The sequence below is a fragment of the Chaetura pelagica genome, unplaced genomic scaffold (genome assembly GCF_000747805.2).
Source record: "Chaetura pelagica isolate M959 unplaced genomic scaffold, ChaPel_1.0 scaffold135, whole genome shotgun sequence".
Classification (NCBI taxonomy): domain Eukaryota; kingdom Metazoa; phylum Chordata; class Aves; order Apodiformes; family Apodidae; genus Chaetura; species Chaetura pelagica.
In genome coordinates this window covers 3,358,102-3,376,801 of record NW_009953649.1, presented here as the reverse complement: position 1 = coordinate 3,376,801, position 18,700 = coordinate 3,358,102, and the positions used below count along the sequence as shown (strand labels likewise).

The window sequence follows — 18,700 nt, the reverse complement described above, 5'->3', positions numbered from 1 at the left end:
CATCCATATTGTTGACTTCCAACCTGTTGTCTGTTGAAGTGGGCTTGTGCAACCTTTCAGAGTCACTAAATATTAAAGAGGCCTTCTGGGGTTTGGAAATTAGGCAATCATGAGGCATGATGGCTGGGTACACAGCCACAGTTAACAGTATTCAATAAAAGAGATTAGACTGAAATGTGTCATCTCCTGGTTGATGACAGCAATATATTTTATTGAGCTTGTTTGTCCCATTTTTCAAGCAAATCAATCTCTTTCCTCCTCCTCTTTCTTTGTTGGTTCTTCCTCTTGGAGCACTGTTTCCTTTCTCTGATGCTGTCTCACTACCCTCATTCTTTATCTGTGCAGTTCCAAACTGGCCCCCTGGCAGTGCCTCCTTATAGTGCTGTTCCCCACACCCTCCCCCTAAACACTGGTGCTGATGGCTCCCAGGATGCCAATTCTAGGCAAGGGTGGCCTTCAAAAAGCTCATTAATAATCCATCAGAACCTACTAATTTTTGTTATGCTCCAAAACTCATTGGTAACAGAAAGTCACAATCAGATAAATGAACCCCTGCTTTATCACAGATCTTACCTATATTTCATGGCTCCTTTGCAAAGGTTGAATACAATATTTTGGATAACACTGGCATATAAATTATCACTTAATAAACTGGTGATATTAGAGACAGAAGCACTTAAAGTCTTGTTAAGTTCTTTTAAGCTGTATTCAGATTTAGGATTTAATGATAACAAATCCTATGAGTTCATATTTGGGAGGATACTTTAAAATCGCATTAGGAGACTTGATTTTTAAAAATGCACTGCAATAGTCGTCTGTAAAGAGTGGTATGAATTCAATGTTTTGGTATTTGGAATTAGCATGCTGACTTTGTGGAATTACATAGTATATTTTGTCTAATTTTATCATGATAAGAGCAAAACTTTAAGTGAGGTGGTTTTGTCACAAATGAAAATTTTTATGCAGAAACCACGCTGTTTCTGGAATACAGCACTCAGAATTCTGTGGGGGTTTGGGGTGGTTGGTTGTTTTCTGTTTTGTTTTGTTGTTGGCTTGGTTTTTTTCAGCTTCATTGCAGGCAACTACAGGACTTCCTGCTTTATTGATGCTGCTCATTCCCTTCTTTCAGAGAGCTGTGGGAGGAGTTCCCTTGGTAGCTGGCAGAACCGAACTCCTACTGCTGAAGAGGAAGCAAAAGCTGGTAAAATTCAAGCTTGCTGGAGAGGAACTTATGTTAGGAAAGTCCTGAACAGCAGAAAACCAGGTGTGTGCTTTAAAAGTACCTTTAAAAAAAAAAGTTTTGTACGTCACCATGTCAAAAGATTCTGTAGAAGGATTTTGTTAGTGATTAATATCTAGTAAAAAGGAACTGATATGCAATAGAATTTTATAGTTTAATCTGTGATCTGTTCTTTCTTTTTTTTCACTTATATTATGATCCTCTTCCTTTCTCCCATTACCTGTAATTTTTTCTAACATGTCAATAAAGTGTTATTACTCCCCCCTCTCTTTTTTTTTTTCCCCTCCATTTTTGTCACCAATTGCTTATGCAATAAAGAAGGATTTCACCTAACTTCAGTCTTGAATAGCTAGACAACAGGTCTAAACTAGTTTCCTAGTCTTCATCTGTATTCTGTGGATAGAAATAGACACCTTGAAATGAGAACACATCCTGTAATCTGAGAAGTATCAAACATGAGTGAGATGAACTACCCACTGGAGCTGCCTGATTATTTTTACCTACACAGATTGCCTAGGCACATAGCTACTCACTCTTACTGTTGGCAAATAAAAGCTGCTGGGAGCTAAACAATGTATTCTCCAAGGACAGAGGTCACCTCATAGCCTACAACATGTTCTAGTGAAAAAAACTATATCAGAACAAATATTGTTCACATCATTTTTGCAGTTGCAGGAGTGCTGAAAACTAGAAAGGTGATCATGAAGAAGATTTCCTCTGTCAAAGGAGAAATTAGTTTTCAGCTCAGTGAGTCTTCTGTAAAATTCTAGATAAAAACTGGTGATTCATAAGAATTTACTTGTGCAAGTAGCATTTTTCTCAAGTGTTTGGCAGGTGTATATTTAGAAAAATACAAAATTAAATGTATTTTCTTATTTTATTTTATTATTTCCAGGTACTAGAGAAAATGCTAATGTCAAAGAATCCTTGCAAAAATTGTGGACTATGATTGAGTTAGATTTTGAAAACTGTGCTGTGCTACTGTTAAGGTAATTATGTAATAAATTAAACTAGTTTATTGCAGTCAGTACCACAGAATTGCTGTAAATTGCTGGTTGACAGAATAAATATTATAAGAGAAATACTAGTTTAAAAATTACAATACTGTTTGAAAAGATGAGATGTATTTGGCAAAGACAGATATTCTGTGCTTTATTCTGTTTTTCATACATCAGTAAAACTAGAGCAAATCTAATTTTTAGAATTGTGTGTTAAAGGTTTTTTCTTACAGGTTAAGCTAGAACATTACCTTTCTCCTGGATCTAATTTTTTCATATCCCATAGGCCATTTCAAAATAATAACTTTCTGATTCCTTAGTTAAATACCCAGCCAGTAGATTTAAAGAAGCATTTTGATATGTGCTGTCTGATAAAGAATCCTTGTTGACATTAGGAAGGTATTAGCTATGCTATTAAATTGTACCACAGTTTATACCATCAGAGGGTGTGTTTGTAGCTCCTGCTTAAGGGAAGTAGATATATTTCTAGGCAGATTCTTTCCTTGGCATTTAATCACAGCTTTTGCAAAGTTAGCTACTTTAATCTGAACAGTGTTCATCAAGTCATTTGCAAGCATGACACCCTTTGGGATTCATGTATTCATCTTCATTACATCCTTGAAAAATCTCAGCAAGTGTTCACACAACTGATGTAGCAGTAGATCAGTTCTGCCAGAGGTGAGGAGTAAGAACTGGCAATAATTACTAGTTGCAGGTATAAATCCTTACTCCTTATAACCAGCACTTTGAGTAACACTCATATGAGGTATAATTTTATTTCACTTTTTAGTGATTCTAATCCTGTAAAGCCTTTGTATGTTGTTGGGATCAGGACTGTACAACTACAGCCTTGTTCCAAATGTTAGACTGCAGTTCTTTCTAGATGTGTAACATCTCTAAATTAGCAAATATCAGTCTTTAGTCTACCTTCTGACTTTTAAAACTTGTGGGACAGATTATTAAGCATTGTCCTATGGAATGCATTTGAGTGTTAAAATTATGCTCATGTTTTTAATCTTTTTTTAACAGCTGACAAACTTGCATTTAATATAACAAGCTAGCACCTCAGCTATTAAAGTAACATGCAGGAATTTTGCAAGTTCAGTTTTAGGGTAAAAGTTTTCCCATTGTCAAATCCCTGAGTTACTGGAGGCTGGAAGCAGTACCATTTTACAAAGCAACCAGGAATGTCTTTCATCCCATTTTAAAATTTAGTTGGTTTTGCTTTTATAACTTTCTTGTTCAAAAAAGTTTTAAAAGGCATTAAAACAGTTTTTAATCTCCTAATGATGCCACAGCTTTAGGATGACAGCTTCAGATGAAGAAACAGGAGTTATAACTGATATTAAAGACACAAAAAAAGAAAAAGGAAGCTTTTGTAGAAGCCATAACATTTTCATCTATTAGAAGCAGCTTTACTCATGGGTAGACTGACTGATAGAAATATTTGTTTGTAAGTATTAGCCACTATGGGCCTTTAGCTCTAAGAGAGCTGATCCCTACCTGTTTTATTACTTTTGAGAGTGAAGAGCTACCCTAGAAACATCAGCAACACATTTTATAACATAGTTTTATATTCATGCAGGAAGCAGTGTTCAGGGCTAGCAAAAGTTAAGGACAAGACCCGTGCCCTCCTAATTAGATTTAAATATTTATCTTGTTATCTGCTTTCCAGAGAAATGTTTAGAAGAAAGTGTAAATTGATTGAAATGTTTCCTTGCTATGAAGATGAATGGTGTAAGACCTGTTTTGCTGACTATGCTGTAACATATGCTGATCAGCCACCCAATGTGTGGTTTGTGGTTTTTAGGTGAGTTTCCTACAGCCTTATATAACTTATGGGGAAGAAGTATTGATACACTCTGGGTTTTTGCTACTTTAAAAACATAGTTTTATGTAAATCTACTTCTCTTGAATTCTAATGTATACTCTTCATGTTACACAAAAAAATTTATTTGTGAAAATAATCTTAATATAAATTTATATTTTTTTTTTTTAGAGAAATATTTCTTGTTCCAGAAGAAATGCTTATAGTGCCAAAGGTGTATACCACTATCCCTTACTGTAAACTTCATGTTGTTGACAATGACACTCTGGAGGAAATGCCAAATGTCTTTTTCAAAGTGACACCTCATGTTTATTCGAAAAATAAGGTAAATGCAAAGAGTCATTGGGAAACGTATAATTTAAAAAATAATAACTGCCCAAATTCTTTGGACATTTTCAGCTAAGAAAATGGTCTACTTAGAAGCAAGCACTTATTTACTAGTTTGAACAGAGACTATCACTGATCTGCTTATGTGCTAAACCTTTTACCATGAAGGAATAGCGTTAATTTACATTTCTATTTTTTACTGTTGTCAGATGAAGGAATATTGTCCAAATTCCCTGTGCTGTGCTACTCAAGTGACAAGGTGGTTGCTTGCTGATCCTGTCCATTTGGCAGGGCAACCTTCAAGAGTTAAGGGCCAAACTAAGAATGAGGTTTAAATAGCTTTTAACAAGTAATGCTTACAATAATTAAATTAGCATTCATCTTCAGCTGCTAATGATAATTACAGCATTGAAGCCAAGTACAGCTTTAGATACGTGCCTCCTCAAAGCCTGTGTGTTATCTCAGAAACATTAGTGCAAATTGCTTTTTAAAAAATTACTACATTGTTTAATAATTATCGCAGCTTCCCCTCCTCCTGGATTTTTAGCTTTAGACTAAAGAAGACAGTTTGTTCAGTCTTTCCTTGCAAATCACATGTTCTACCTTGTTTATTCACTCCAGAGTTTTCCCAATTCCTGTTGTATTTTCTTCTTTATCATGTACAACACTGAGCACAGTAAACTTTGCACCAAGAACTAACCTGTGGCCATAAAAATGATGAATAAGGGACAATTAATTTATATGCCATGTGTGCTTTACTTCTGCTAATATGTCCAAGTGTGATGCTTGCTCTATTTTGCAACACCACTGTTGACTCATGGTGCTTTCCTGAAGAGCTGAATCCTGTTGTTTATTATTCTTGACTAAATATAGGGTATTTGACTATTGATTTTAATGATATTTTTTCAGACTACTTCCCTAGCTTAAAATGATCCTGAATTCTTTGTCTCTTCCTCTAAAGTTACAATCCTCCATAGTTTGTGATATAAATTTATTAAACATGTAAATTCTCCATTCAATCATCCACATTACTCATGAAAATACTGAACAGAATCAGAACTTCACTGTTTGCACCCTGCTTTTCCAGAAGGTGCCATACATATGTGCTTTGTGGATGTGTCCAGCAGCCCCCCTAGTTTCTTCGCTCAGCATTTCCTTAGGCTTAGAAGAATGATGAGAGAAACAGTGTCAGGTGTTTCCTTCATTCTCATTTCCTATAGAAAGAAGTTGATTGGTTTAATAGGAGTTGGTTTTTGCAGTCTCTGCTATGTTGAGGGGGCTGTAAATTTCATTAATTATTTCATGGTTTTCATTGGAGATACACTGATCATTTTCTATATACCTTTTTCCACCTGAAAGAAATATAGTATTGTAGTTATATAGTTTTTCAGTACCTTATGAGCCCTCCATAAGTTAAAAAACATAATTTTAAAGTTTTGTGATTGTTTTAACCTTGTTATTTAATTATCCTTCAGACAGAAGTTCATCAGACCTATCTAATCCTAAACTTTTATTTGTCTATATAAACATTTACTACTTCTTTGCCTATGCCAGCTTGCCTCTTACCTTTTCAATATTACTTTTAATATTGACTGTTGTAGCCACAGGTTCACAGTTGACCTGATAGTGAAGACAAGATCACATTTTAGTCTTCAGTCTCCACCTGTCAATAACAAAGAATTGATGTCAGTTACAGTCTAACACTGTTGTAGCAGTTTTCTTGTCTTTATTTTGTAACTTGCATTTAAATTACTTTCTTTTCCCTAGAAAGAGCTCTAGTGTTTATTGTGACTATTAGCTGCATTTGACAGATAAAGACTGCTACTGCTGCAGGAACATGCTTTTAAAAAAGGGTTGCAGACAAGCTCTTTAAGTTCTCAAAACTAACCTAGGATCCTCAGAGGTGGGATGTGGATTCCACCCAACAGGAAATTCTGTTTGGAACCCAACAGCAGCAAGTAGCAGGATGCAAAAAGAAATTTCAGTGATGAATGCCACTTACTGCTTTCAGGAAAATGATGAGTTGTGGAAAGAATAACAACTTCAGGTTTATTTCAGATCTCATCTCAGCATTAGCAGGATACCAACTGTTTAGTTCTGTCTTGTAAGGCAAGTTTTCTGTTTCCTTGAGTTTACCAATTCTTTCTCAAACCTCTTCCCATTTAACATATCTTTCATCAATAAAGATGTCCAAGATTGTACACAATATTCTAAATAAGATTTTACCAGCACTTTGTTTCAATATTTGAAATTATTTTTTTGTGATTTGCTACCTCACCTTATACACTCAATTATAATGTATTTTTTTCATGGGTATAATGTTATAGCCTCAGTGAAAATGGCCCCTTTTATTCCTGTCCTTCCTTATTGAAAAAGTCCCCACTTAAAACAGACTTTTTTTAATCCTCTAAGCTCATGACTTACAGATTTTAAAATATTTAAGTTTAGTACCGGTGAAGAGTGACTCTTTTTTAAGAGTATTAAAACAGAATTGTGCAGGTATGCTGTATTTTTGTACTGGTTCTTAAACTACATTTCTTAATCACTGCTACTGAGTTTCTCAATAAGTACTGTACAATTTAGCCTGTTTTCTTCCCATTTTGAAATGGATCATAAAAGTTTCAGTGGACCTACAAAAGCTTTTGAATGTTCTATTGATATTCTGACAAGACATAGTTATTATGAAACACAGAATACAGAGTATTTTCATGTTACCCTTCATTTTAAGTGTTTTGTAAGAAATAGTCAACAATGTAATACATCACGCAATAAATTATTTAGTATGTCTGGATTGCTAAATGTCAATATTAATGCAAAAAAAGGCTTTTCTTTTTTTTTAAGATAAACTTACCAGTTAGTTGTTCTGCTTCAAAAATATGAATCGGCAATTTGTTACAGCGCTAAAAAGAAATCTTGTCAACACATAGTTATTCTGCTTCAGACACTCCTGGCCCACATCATAGTTCTTTCAGAATGATTGACAATAAGGATAAATCTGCACGCTAGCAATAATGTCTCTGTTCTTTCTGTGGATGTTGCAATCTGGATAGAAAGTAGCTACTTGCTTTGCATTATTTCGATTTTATTTTTTTTCTTGCATTAAATTTTCTTCTTCCATGGTAATTTTTTCAACAGCTGGGTACAGTTTGGTTTGTTTGGTTTTTTTAAATTTTACTCTATTATTCTCAAGTATTTTGAACAGATTGTAAAAAATGATAAAGGTAAGCATTCCTCAGGCTTCAGCTGACCAACAAAGAAATAATTACTAACAATGTATTTAATCTAGAAAATAGAAGTCTATTTGAGCAAGGGCACTGATCAGTTGATTTCTTGACTAGTCACAGAAGGACATAAGGAAATCACCTCACTTTACCAGAAACCTAGTTTAGGTAACATATTGGAAAACAATGCCTTCTCTAATTCTGTAGATAGGTATCTTGTTACAGCTTACTAAGTAGGTAATGAAACCCTGCAAAGGTTTTCATGATAGAGACATAAATCTGATGAGGTTGTCTAGACCCGTTTGTTCATTTCTCAGTAGTGACTGATGATTACTCAGTGTTCCTTCCAGCTGCAAAATTCAGGCATTTTGCTTTCTAATTGCCTATAGTATTCAGAAACTATCCACTTGAACAATTTTTTTAATGTCATGTCTAAATTTTCAGCATACTTTTAGTGAACATTAAGATTGCATAACCTTCTCTTTATAAATAGGTATACAACAGAAAGTGTTTTTCTCAGAAACCACTTTAATATCTGACTAAATTCCTCTCCGTTTCCGAGCGTACTTGTTAAGAATGGGGGAGACTTTATGCTTAAATAGATATTTTTAAATAAGTGAGTGCTCCTGAATGGTAGCTTTAAATGGTTGCTATTACCTTGTGCATTGATTAAAGGGTTTAAGGTGTCTTACAGTTACAATTGCAGAAACTGAAATTACAAATAATTTATTTTACTTTTATTCTAAATATTCAATAGTCCTGAAGTCACCACCCTGCATTATTGGGTAGTTCTGAAATCACAAGTTCTGAAATCACAACTCTTACAAGAATTTTTCAACAAAGCTTTTTTTTTTTTTTCTTTAACCAGTAAATACTAATTTCTTTCAACTGAAATGTAGTGGAAGACTGTGAAAAGAGAAAACATTCTGAAGAATTTCTTGGGTGGAACATGAAGTTTTAATGTTTGAAAGAGCAAGTTGGTAGGCATAGTTTGCACTATTTGAGGAGGGTACTTAATCTTGTCCCTTCCCCTGTTACATTGCAATTGGTCATTGCACTCATTATATCTCTTTTTCCTGCCCCTGCTTTTCAAGTTAACACATTCATATTGCCTTATTTTTTCAAATATAAAATCAAAAGCAATTTTGAGACCTTTTAAATTATATTAGGGTTTCTCATTCTTCTCATTCTTCTTCTCAGGATTTATAAATAGCAGATAAATCTGCATCAGGCTTATTAATTGTGTATTGAATTTTTTAAATGTTAATTTTATTTTTTTAATACTAGAAATATTTTCTGCTAAATCAACACCTTCATAAAATAAGAACAATATCCTGACATTTAATACCATTGTTGCAATTACATTATTAAAAGTAGGAGCAATATTAATTTAATCTCAGATTTGAAGACCACATGAATCTGATCTCTAAACTTCCATGAAGTAACTTGCATTCACCTGTGGTTTCACAGTGCCTACAGCATGGAGGGACATTTTCAGATCTCTGGTTTATCAGTGAATGCAGTTATTTTCATGTTTAGGTTTTACCTTTATCTAATTTTGCTTTCATATGTGTGAAGACTGCTAGCTTTTGATAAATGTCTTGTGCCAAAATATTAGGTTCCTTATCTTCAACTGTGGCTACCTTTCTAGTTAAAAACATCTATAATCTCAAAATAGTTGTGCAGTCTTCAAATACATCAGTACTTTACAATACACATTTTAACAACTGGCAGAGAGGCCAGAGCATTCCCAGCAATAGCAGAGTTTGATGTGATTGTCTCAGAACTTGGAGTGAAAGTTCATGGCTTATTCAGTCCGTAACTCTTCCTTCATTATATCTACTTCTACTATTGCCACCACATACAGATATCAAGAGGGAAAAAAATATTTTGTACCAAATGAAAAGGCTTGGCTTGTTAATGTTGCTAACAGTGTTACAAGAAAAAGACTGGTAATACTACAGAACCCAGAGATGTATAGACATGTTTTATCTGGGAGCTATTTGCATAGTAGTATGATGTACAAAGGAAGAAAATTCATTGAGAAAATACATTTCACTGAACTTAAGTCATGTTATAAGAAAACTTTTCAGAATAGAGTACTGCACCTACTTAAATGAAAGAATAGAAGCTTATTAATATATTTTAAATTAGACTTTATTAAACAGCTTAGAATAATCAAATTATTTCATTAGAAAGTGACCTCAGGGGTTTGCTTGTACCTGACCTTAAAAGTAAGGCCACCTTTGAAGTTAGATGAGATGGGATTTGACTTGCTCTGTAACTTTTTGCCAAATATAAATTCCTGAAATATGTTATTCTTCATAATATAGACTGTAATAGAACTATATAGCTCTACAGTAATAGCACTATATAGTCTTTTGCTCATGAAGAACATCTTAAGTGTAACATGGACAAAAAGTGTGTTGTGTGAAGTCGTAAGTGCATGTTGAGTAGTGTTATTTCCAAGTGAAGTCCGGGTGACTTTTTTTCTCCTTCCAGCAAGGGTACACGTTCATGGCTGAAGCAGGTACCCGTGACCACCCTGCGGCAGCTGGAAGGTGGAGGCTCCGGCTCATCGGGTCTCACAGGCCACTTCCCTTCCTCTCGCGTGAGGCTGTAAACAATGTCTATTCCACTAAAGAAATCAAAGAGTATTACATACCCAATGACAAGCATATAATGTTCAGGTAAATCCTGAGAGAAGAATGATTGAATTCTGGATTTTATATGGACCAGTCCTGACAGAAAAGTACCTTATTTCCCCTTTCTTAGAAGGGGAAGGTATTAAGGCCAAGTATATAAAATTTATGGGCTCTCATTGTGCAATATCAAATTTAACATATAATTGATGAAAGTGTTATTTGCTGAAAATTGCCACTGCTTGTTGAAGAACAGATTATAACAGGCTATAATTTTAAAATCATAATAACAGTATGTTGCATTTCTGTATGCTCAGTCTTGAAATTTTATCCCTATTTCAATTTCCTGAAATTCCATAGTACTTTGGGGGATAAAATATGTATCAAAATTGAGATTTTGCTGTTTGGGAGGAGACAAAGTTTGATGCATTTTTTCACCTATTCAGATAAAGATTTAATTAAAAGTCAAAAAATGCAAAAATTCCTTTTCTGAAATACAAAACCATTTTCTATCTTGCAGTGTTGTCAGAAAAATGTATATACATTTTATTTTAGCACACAGAACCTTTTAGGAGAAAATGTTTAATAAAAATGTGATTATTTGATTCTTATTAATAATTTTAATGTATTAAAGGTTATTAAAATCAGTTTATTCTAGTTAAGTTTGAGTTCAGAACTGACCCTGACTAAGACAATGTTAAGGTATTGACCTAAAAAAAGAATAATCTGTCATAACTGGTTATATTGCTATAACTTTTTTCTTTCTTTAGGTATTCAGTAAAAGTCACAGCATCGCATATTGCTACAGTGCAGGTACAAACATCTAAACCAGATGTGTTCATTAAATTACAAGTACTAGACAATGAGGAAGAAATGGTGAGTGTCACTGGAAAGGGCCATGCAGTCATCCCTGCTTTTAAGTTCTTGAGTAATGAACCACCTTGGAGTTCCCACTGTAAGTATCGTATTCCTTATTTAAGAATTTTATTCACTGAGTGATATGCATTCTTACAGTATCTTTAGGTAATCACAGAAAATATTTTGTTCCTTCTTTTTCCATGGATCTGTAATTGCTTTGTGATTCAGTGAAATCAGCTCCATTTTTAAGCAACGAGTGCTGAGACTTCTTTTTCCTTCTTTCTTTATAATTTAGTGCCATTCAGTACATTGCAGCCTTGTCAGCTCAGCTCTCATGAAAAGTGAGAACCGGTGCTTGTTCAAAGGTCACCTTTCCCAAGTATGCTAAAATTCATATATTTTCTAAAAGTATGTTGAAACCAGTGATTGTCCATAACAAAAAGCCACCTGGCATCAGTTAGATCTGACTGTGTAGTCCAGCAAACTATCATGACTCTATGGCCAAGCCTGGCACCATATAAACCCTGTGGGTAAGGGCCAGGGAGGCAAAGAAAATTAAGCCAAACTCTCTAAGTGGTGCCCAGTGACAAGACGAGTCAGTGGGCACAAACTTAAATATAAAAAATAAAATTTAAGCATGAGAAGTGGTGATTTGGAGGAGGGGAGTTGGTTTTGGTTTTTTGTTTTTCATTTTTACTGTCAGGGTGTCAAACATTGGAACAGATTGCCCAGAGTTTTTGAAGTTTTCACCCCTGGACATAATCAAAACCCAAATGGATGTGGCTGTGAGCAACCTGCTTTAGCTCTGCTTTTAACAGTGGGGTTGAACTAAATGATCTCCAGAGATGTCCTCCAGCTTCCATACTTTTGAACTGTCTTTCATAACATGATCCTTTAGAAAAAATGTTTTATCTAAATTTCCAATGCTTTGTGGTAAAAATTACTAATTTAATCATGTTTATGAAACATTTTGACTTCTGTCTCTGCTGCACCATGTTATTACCATAAATGTAAAATGAGGGAGTATGGAGAGCATACTTTCAAAGTGTAATTCATCAGCTGACAATATTGTGGTTTTAAAGGAAGTAATGGAGGAGCTGTCATGGTTCTGTGACTGAGTTGCCAAGATAATCATAGATATTTCTGGTTACTGTTTTTGGCATGTGGAAATGGATTGGTAAACTTAAGAATAGATTGGGGGAAATAGAAGCAAGAAGGCTATAAAATAGTTCAGATTTAGGGTAAGGGCCACAAACACTTGAAATAGATTGCCATGTTATCCTCAGTAAAGTGAAGGAGAAACTTTCTTTCAGCATGCTGGCTTGTTGGCAAAGATCATAGTATAAAGACTGAAATAAGTTAAAAGTCACAGTGAGGTGAAAGCGAAGAGAAATGGGTTCCAACAGAGACTGGAAGGGAGAGGATGGGGAAGAATAACTAGGAGAGGCATTTTGTCTTTACCAAACTGCAGGGGACATAGGTTAGAAGAAGTTTTAAAAATGTCCTCAGAAATCAGACACACACTTCAGGCTTTTGTCTGTTATGTACTGTAAATCAAATACTTTCTGCTAATATAAAATTTTTTTGATCTATGGTGAATCATTCAATGAAATATATGTTAATTAATCTGACTGAAAATAGGAAGGCTGTCCTATCAGACTCCTATCCAGTAGTGAAGCCAGTGAAATCATAATGGAAAATGTGGTGATGAAAGGTACTTTATTTCTAAGAGAATTTTAGCGTTTCTAGACCTGGTACAACTACTGTAAAAGAAGTGTTATTATTTTAGACCATCTTTAGTGTATAGAGATCTCTCATTTGGAAAGGACTGTGGAGCTGTCAGCTTTTATTTTTTACTATTTATTATTTTTTAATACCGGACCAAGTGGCCTTAATGTTGAAATTCTTTTCCTATCTATATGCAGACTGTCTTACACAAAATGTCTTCTTTGTGATAGTGTTCCAGATCTTTCAGGGCATCCAAACTTAGTGAAAAGATCATGAAATTTACTCATTATAACCAGTAGGACAGTATCTCATTACCTACCTGAGTGTCTGTGCAGATGCAATTTATGGCATTGTAAAAGCATGGGTTTCTGCTGTTGTCAAAAGTATTAGTAAATTATGGCCAGTAAGATAACAATGTAGGAACCTCCATAAACGCTGATGCCAAGCTCAGGTGAGTATTTGTACAATCAACATTTCATACAAGATTCAGCCTCTAGTTGTTCTCTAAAAAAGTGTGTTTTGACAGAATAAGAATAATCTGAAATCCCTAATATAGCATCACCACCAGAGTTGTTAGTTAAGCAAGACACAATCCTCACTCTTGAGACCTATTCAGTACCACACATGTTCTGCCTCTCATAGAACTGATCACTGTGTTGACAGAAGTATTCTTCAGGGAAACTGTTGTGCAAGCATCACCAGTAAAACATTATGCCCCTTTCCCACTCAGAATCTGTTAATTCACCTCCAGTCCCAGCTGTTTTAGAAATGTCTTTCATAGATCATAAACTACATTCAATCAATTTATTTTTAATATATTTACTACTTAAGTTGTAGCAGTGATTTGAACCTTGAACAGTCACCTGCAAATGAAGGAATTACATATTGACATGTTACAAGTGCAACTTCTTTTGTTGATACAAACACAGCAGCCCTGTGGCACAGCAGGACAAGTGAATCCTCATAATCCTTTTATTTTCTATAGCAGCAGACTGATACAACGGAGTCTCAAAGTAGCAAATCTCATTCAGATATTTGTTTGCATCTGGAACCGCGATACGTAGGAGTTCTAGGCAGAGCTTTGCTCGGAAAAAATCGAGTATTTATGTTTGCAGTTAGAAATTTGGTGTCACAGCTCCACCTGGTGACCATTGCTAGAACTATTATTTTGGTTGTGTGGGAATTTTTGGGAAACAGTGCCAAGTCATCTTTCCATCAAGAGCAGAATGATTTTTATGGATTCACCGTTCTGAGCTGTATCTTTCCATCAAGAGCAGAATGATTTTTATGAAGGATTCACCGTTCTGAGCTGCGTTAACTCCATGTCAGAAGCATCCTCTGCAAAAAAAAACTTTGTGGGATTATTTTTACTTATGCTATTCAGATTTAGGATACTATTTCCTGGCTCCCATTGAGTTTCTAGTGGGACACTTAACCTTTTATTTGGCTTTTATATACTGACACACCACCTGTAAGATTTTATTGAAGCTGGTCTAATAGTCTTGTCAACTCTAGTGAACTTCCCTGGATGTTTTGTCAACACACATGAAACTCTATACATTTTTATTTTGAAGTGTTGCAATGATACAATATCATCCTTAGCTTCTACAATAAATCTTGGGAAGCATTAAGCCTTCTGTCCTCAGTGAAGTAAAAAAGATCTCTTTCCCAGTTGATGGTCCAGCTACTATTAGTATAGCACAGGAGTAGTCGCTTCCCCAGAGATGCTATTTCTGCCTTTATTCAATTCTCTATGAGATATTCCCTTTTAGAACTCTCCTTTCTTTGTAGACATTCAGGCAAGATAGTATCATAGACATCAGTGGTATTAGAATTGAATGCAAGTTTAGGTTTTCTGGATTAATTACTTCTGTTACAGCTCTTCTGTAGCATGTTCCTGGTTTCACAGTTTTTTCACATTAATTCCTTCCTTAGGAGAAAATATAATTTTATAAATGATAAACCACAAAAAGCCTTATAGCTTTTTGCAAGATTGGCTTGCTTTAAACTTCAGTCAGCCATCATCTGTGTCAGGTTGACATAAGAGACTTCTGTAAGGGTAGGAGTTGCCAGACTTGTGGCAAATGAACTTGTCCTGTCCTTCCGAAGGTGTGTACAATTTATTGAATTAGGTTAGCTCCATAAAATCCCACCATACATAGTGCAGGGGTATCTGTGTTATGTAGTTTATAGCATGGTGCTACAGCGGGTAGTGCAGGAGAGAGGTGCAGGGTTGGGGGAAAAAATATATACTTTATAAACAGCAATGACATATATACAGACTTTCAAGTATCTCATTATTTACTTGAAAGATATTTATTATTTGTATGCAGAAGGAAATCAGGATAGTATTTAGAATAAGCATAATTTTAATTGGAATCTTGTGAGCATAATACAGCATGCTAAAACACACTGTGCTAATTCTTCCTTACAGTTTCTGGAGGTGTCTCTTTACCTCATATCACTAATTCATAGAATTTCTGGAAACAAACACTGACTTTTTATCGTCTTGCAGCAAGCAAAACCCAGATTATTCAACGTACGGCAAAGAAGGCATCAGAGAGTGGAGGATCAAAAAAAAAAAATCATATTTCATCTTCATCAAGTAGCAAAACTTCTTCCAGGTCAGGAGTTGTACAAGAAGGTCCACCTGTATTAGAAGAGGAACCTGTCCTCGTGGAAAACTTTCAAAATAATGATGGAAGTCCACAAGGAGTAAGAAATTCCAAATTATTGAGATCGTGGGGCAGGGCGGGGAGGGAACCCAAACAAAACAACTGATGAGTATTGATAATCCTTTTGGTACATGTGGAGATCTGATACCCTGAGGCAAGAACACAGGATCCAAAATTATGATTGTTGGTAGCTTCTGAATGAGGCTATGGAGAAAGGATAATGTACATGTATTTGCCAAGTCCAATTAAAATATAACATAACTTTCAACTAAGGGCCAAAAACTGCCAGTACTTAGATTAAACTCCTGATGCTTCAATATCAGTTTTCTTTGAAATATAATATAAGAGAAGGGCATCGTTATTAGTTTTAATAAGCATCTATTGCCAGTCACCTGAAAGTGACACGCACAATAGCTGCTACTTTAGCAGAATTTCTCAGAGAGGAATATCAAAATAATGAGTTATTCTTAAACAAATAATGTTAGGTGAAGTTATCTTTGCTTATTTTCTTGAGCAGTGCTTGTTTGACTATCTCCAAATTTGCTGTTATTTTTCCTGATAATTGAGTTCAACTGCGATAAAACATTCCAAGGGAAAAAAAACAGATTATCGGGAAATAAATTCCAGGGTTGTTCCTTTGACTCAGAACTGGCTTTAGAATTTGGAAAGCAATTTTTAAAGAGTGTATTGGAATATTTTCCTGTTCAGTGTAGATAATATTTAAAATTATCTCACCATGTTACCTCCACCTCAAATTGAGACATTATTGAGGGCTAGTATCAGCACTCAAAGCCCTGTAGTAGGTCTTAAAATCAAAGACAAATGTCTTTGTTTCAGCACAAAGCATACACAAGGAAGTTACATGGAAATCTTAAAGGAATGTAGCTCCTTTTTATAGCCCAGCTTATTTTCTCTTGATAAACACATGAGTAATTGTTTAATTTCACAGGGATTAAAATAAAATCTGTGGGATTAACACGATTTTTTTTTAAGCTTCTTGTGACTGCTGTAATGTGCCAGCTTGTAAATTAATTTTGTGTTTTATTTACTGATTTCAGTACCTGGCAGTTTACTCACCTACAAGACTTTTGAATGCTTGCTATAATTGTTATGTCTTCAGCATGCTAACACATTGCATTTTCTTTCAGTCTCACAAGTATATCATCCAAGCACTGGTGCTATATAATAGTTGGCCACTTACTGAGAGTCAGCTTCAATTTGTTCAGGCACTGGAAGAAATGGAGAAGAATAAAAACAAGGGCAGGTTTGATCTAAGTAGGTACTTAGTCAAATGCATCGTGTAATTGATTTTTTTTTTTTTAATTTTATATTGCTACAAGCCAAGACCATATGATAGTTTTTGTTTCATCACTGCCTGAGTGAAATTACTGAGAAAAAAATCTCTTTGTTCTGTAGTTCATAGAAGTTTGATTGCATGATCCGTTCACAAATTATAAAGAAATCAAAGCATATTCTGCACAACTCACCTGAGCTTCTTGGAGCTTAGCTTTTGGTAGTGATCTGGAACAGCTGTAGAATTATGACTGTTTCTACAGGCAGAGACACGGACACAGTGTTTTATGAAGGCACAGAGCCCTGACAAATTATATCCAAACTTAGAAGTTTCTCCTGAAACTAAAGAAACATGCCTGCTGACAGTTTTAGGAAATGCACTGCCAAGTTGGGATAAAAAAGGCCTTTTTTGGGATATGTACTTCTGTACTGCTGGGAGAAGAATTTAAGCAGGAGGCAAGACTGGGAAAGGCCCCAAGCACAGGCTGTGTATCCAAGCTAAGAAGGGGACAGAAAAATTGCAGTATTTTTTAATTATTTTTTTTCCCCGGACTTTCTTAGCATATCTTGTTAAGGGCAGAAAACCAAAACAAAACCCACATTAAAAGCAGTTAGAATACTAGTCTATATCTTAGAAATTAGATACAAACTTCTCCTTTTACCATTGGAGCTGACACAGAATGGTACAGATTAAGTATGTTAGAGGAAAATGTATCAAGCTAGATCCAACAGCCCAAGAGGCAAGTCTGCTGCCACTCCATGTCCCCAGGTTCAGCCATTAGCAAAGCTGAAGATGTGGTCTCAGCAGGCACATACACACAACACACATACACACACTACATACATGCATATACGCATTGCCAGGCACACAGATCGCAAACAGACACTCGGAGCACTCGCACAAACACAAGGAGCACTACTGGCCTCATCCTCCTCCACACTCTCTGGCTGGACAGAATGGAAATCCATTAGAGAGACTGTATGTGTATCTATATCGTTATATATATATATAAATCACACAAACATTCTGGTTGGGAAAGACCTTTAAGACTGTGAGTCCAACCATAACCTCACTCTACCAACCATTAAGCTAACTCTACCAAGTCCAGTGCTTAAACTGTGTTCTAAACCACATCTATATATCTTTTAAACACCTCCATGGATGGTGGTTCAACCACACCCCTGGACAGCCTGTTCCAGTGTTTAATTACCCCTTCAGTGAAGAAGTTTCTTCTAATATCTAAACCTTCCCTGGCAACAGTTGAGACCATTACATACATGTGTGTGTGTAGGATGGATGGATGTAAGGTGGATCCTTCCAGCAGCTAGATTAGACACCTAACCTAGTCTGCCCAGTAGCTGACCCCTGGAACCCATATGAGCTTCTGAGGCTGCAGGACACACACATGGGCACCTGATTCCCTTGTGGTCTTGCCCCTAGATTTCTGCAGAACCCAAAAGACTACTTTCCACCATTCAGCAAATTTCCCATGTCATTAATATTTAAGTTCTACTATTCAGTTTTCAAAGTATGAGATAAGGAGAAACTCTTCACAAAATCATCTTTTCTTCCCAGATGAATCTGTTTAATTCTCCTCATTTTCCCTTTAATGATAGACTTCTTACCACAGACATACTATTACAGTGTGCTTCTGTGTTGGCTACATAATCAGGGCTTGCATTTAACACACCAAGTAGTGGTGTATATCCTTTCATACAGCTATCACCTTGGTCTATAAAACTGCAGGTCAAAGGAGGTCACTTAAACTCTTAGTTTCTTCAGTAGCTCTCAGCTGTTATTACTGAGGCTTGTCAATGTCATCAGTATTCTCATGTTTAGTTCAAGGTAGCAGTATTCCAGTTCATAGCTGCCCTTCTCCATGTTAATCG

General features: G+C 35.5%; 1 protein-coding gene across 1 annotated transcript in view; it reads left to right on the top strand.

The window, feature by feature from the left end:
- ADGB (androglobin) overlaps window positions 1–18,700 on the top strand; it is an 89,283-nt gene that overhangs the window by 54,943 nt on the left and 15,640 nt on the right. The window contains exons 25-32 of the mRNA XM_010000011.1: window positions 1,130–1,264; window positions 2,136–2,229; window positions 3,914–4,048; window positions 4,238–4,391; window positions 10,117–10,304; window positions 11,027–11,211; window positions 15,358–15,557; window positions 16,666–16,777. Of these exons, the coding sequence (XP_009998313.1) occupies window positions 1,130–1,264; window positions 2,136–2,229; window positions 3,914–4,048; window positions 4,238–4,391; window positions 10,117–10,304; window positions 11,027–11,211; window positions 15,358–15,557; window positions 16,666–16,777 (1,203 nt within the window). The remainder of the gene's footprint in view (window positions 1–1,129; window positions 1,265–2,135; window positions 2,230–3,913; window positions 4,049–4,237; window positions 4,392–10,116; window positions 10,305–11,026; window positions 11,212–15,357; window positions 15,558–16,665; window positions 16,778–18,700) is intronic.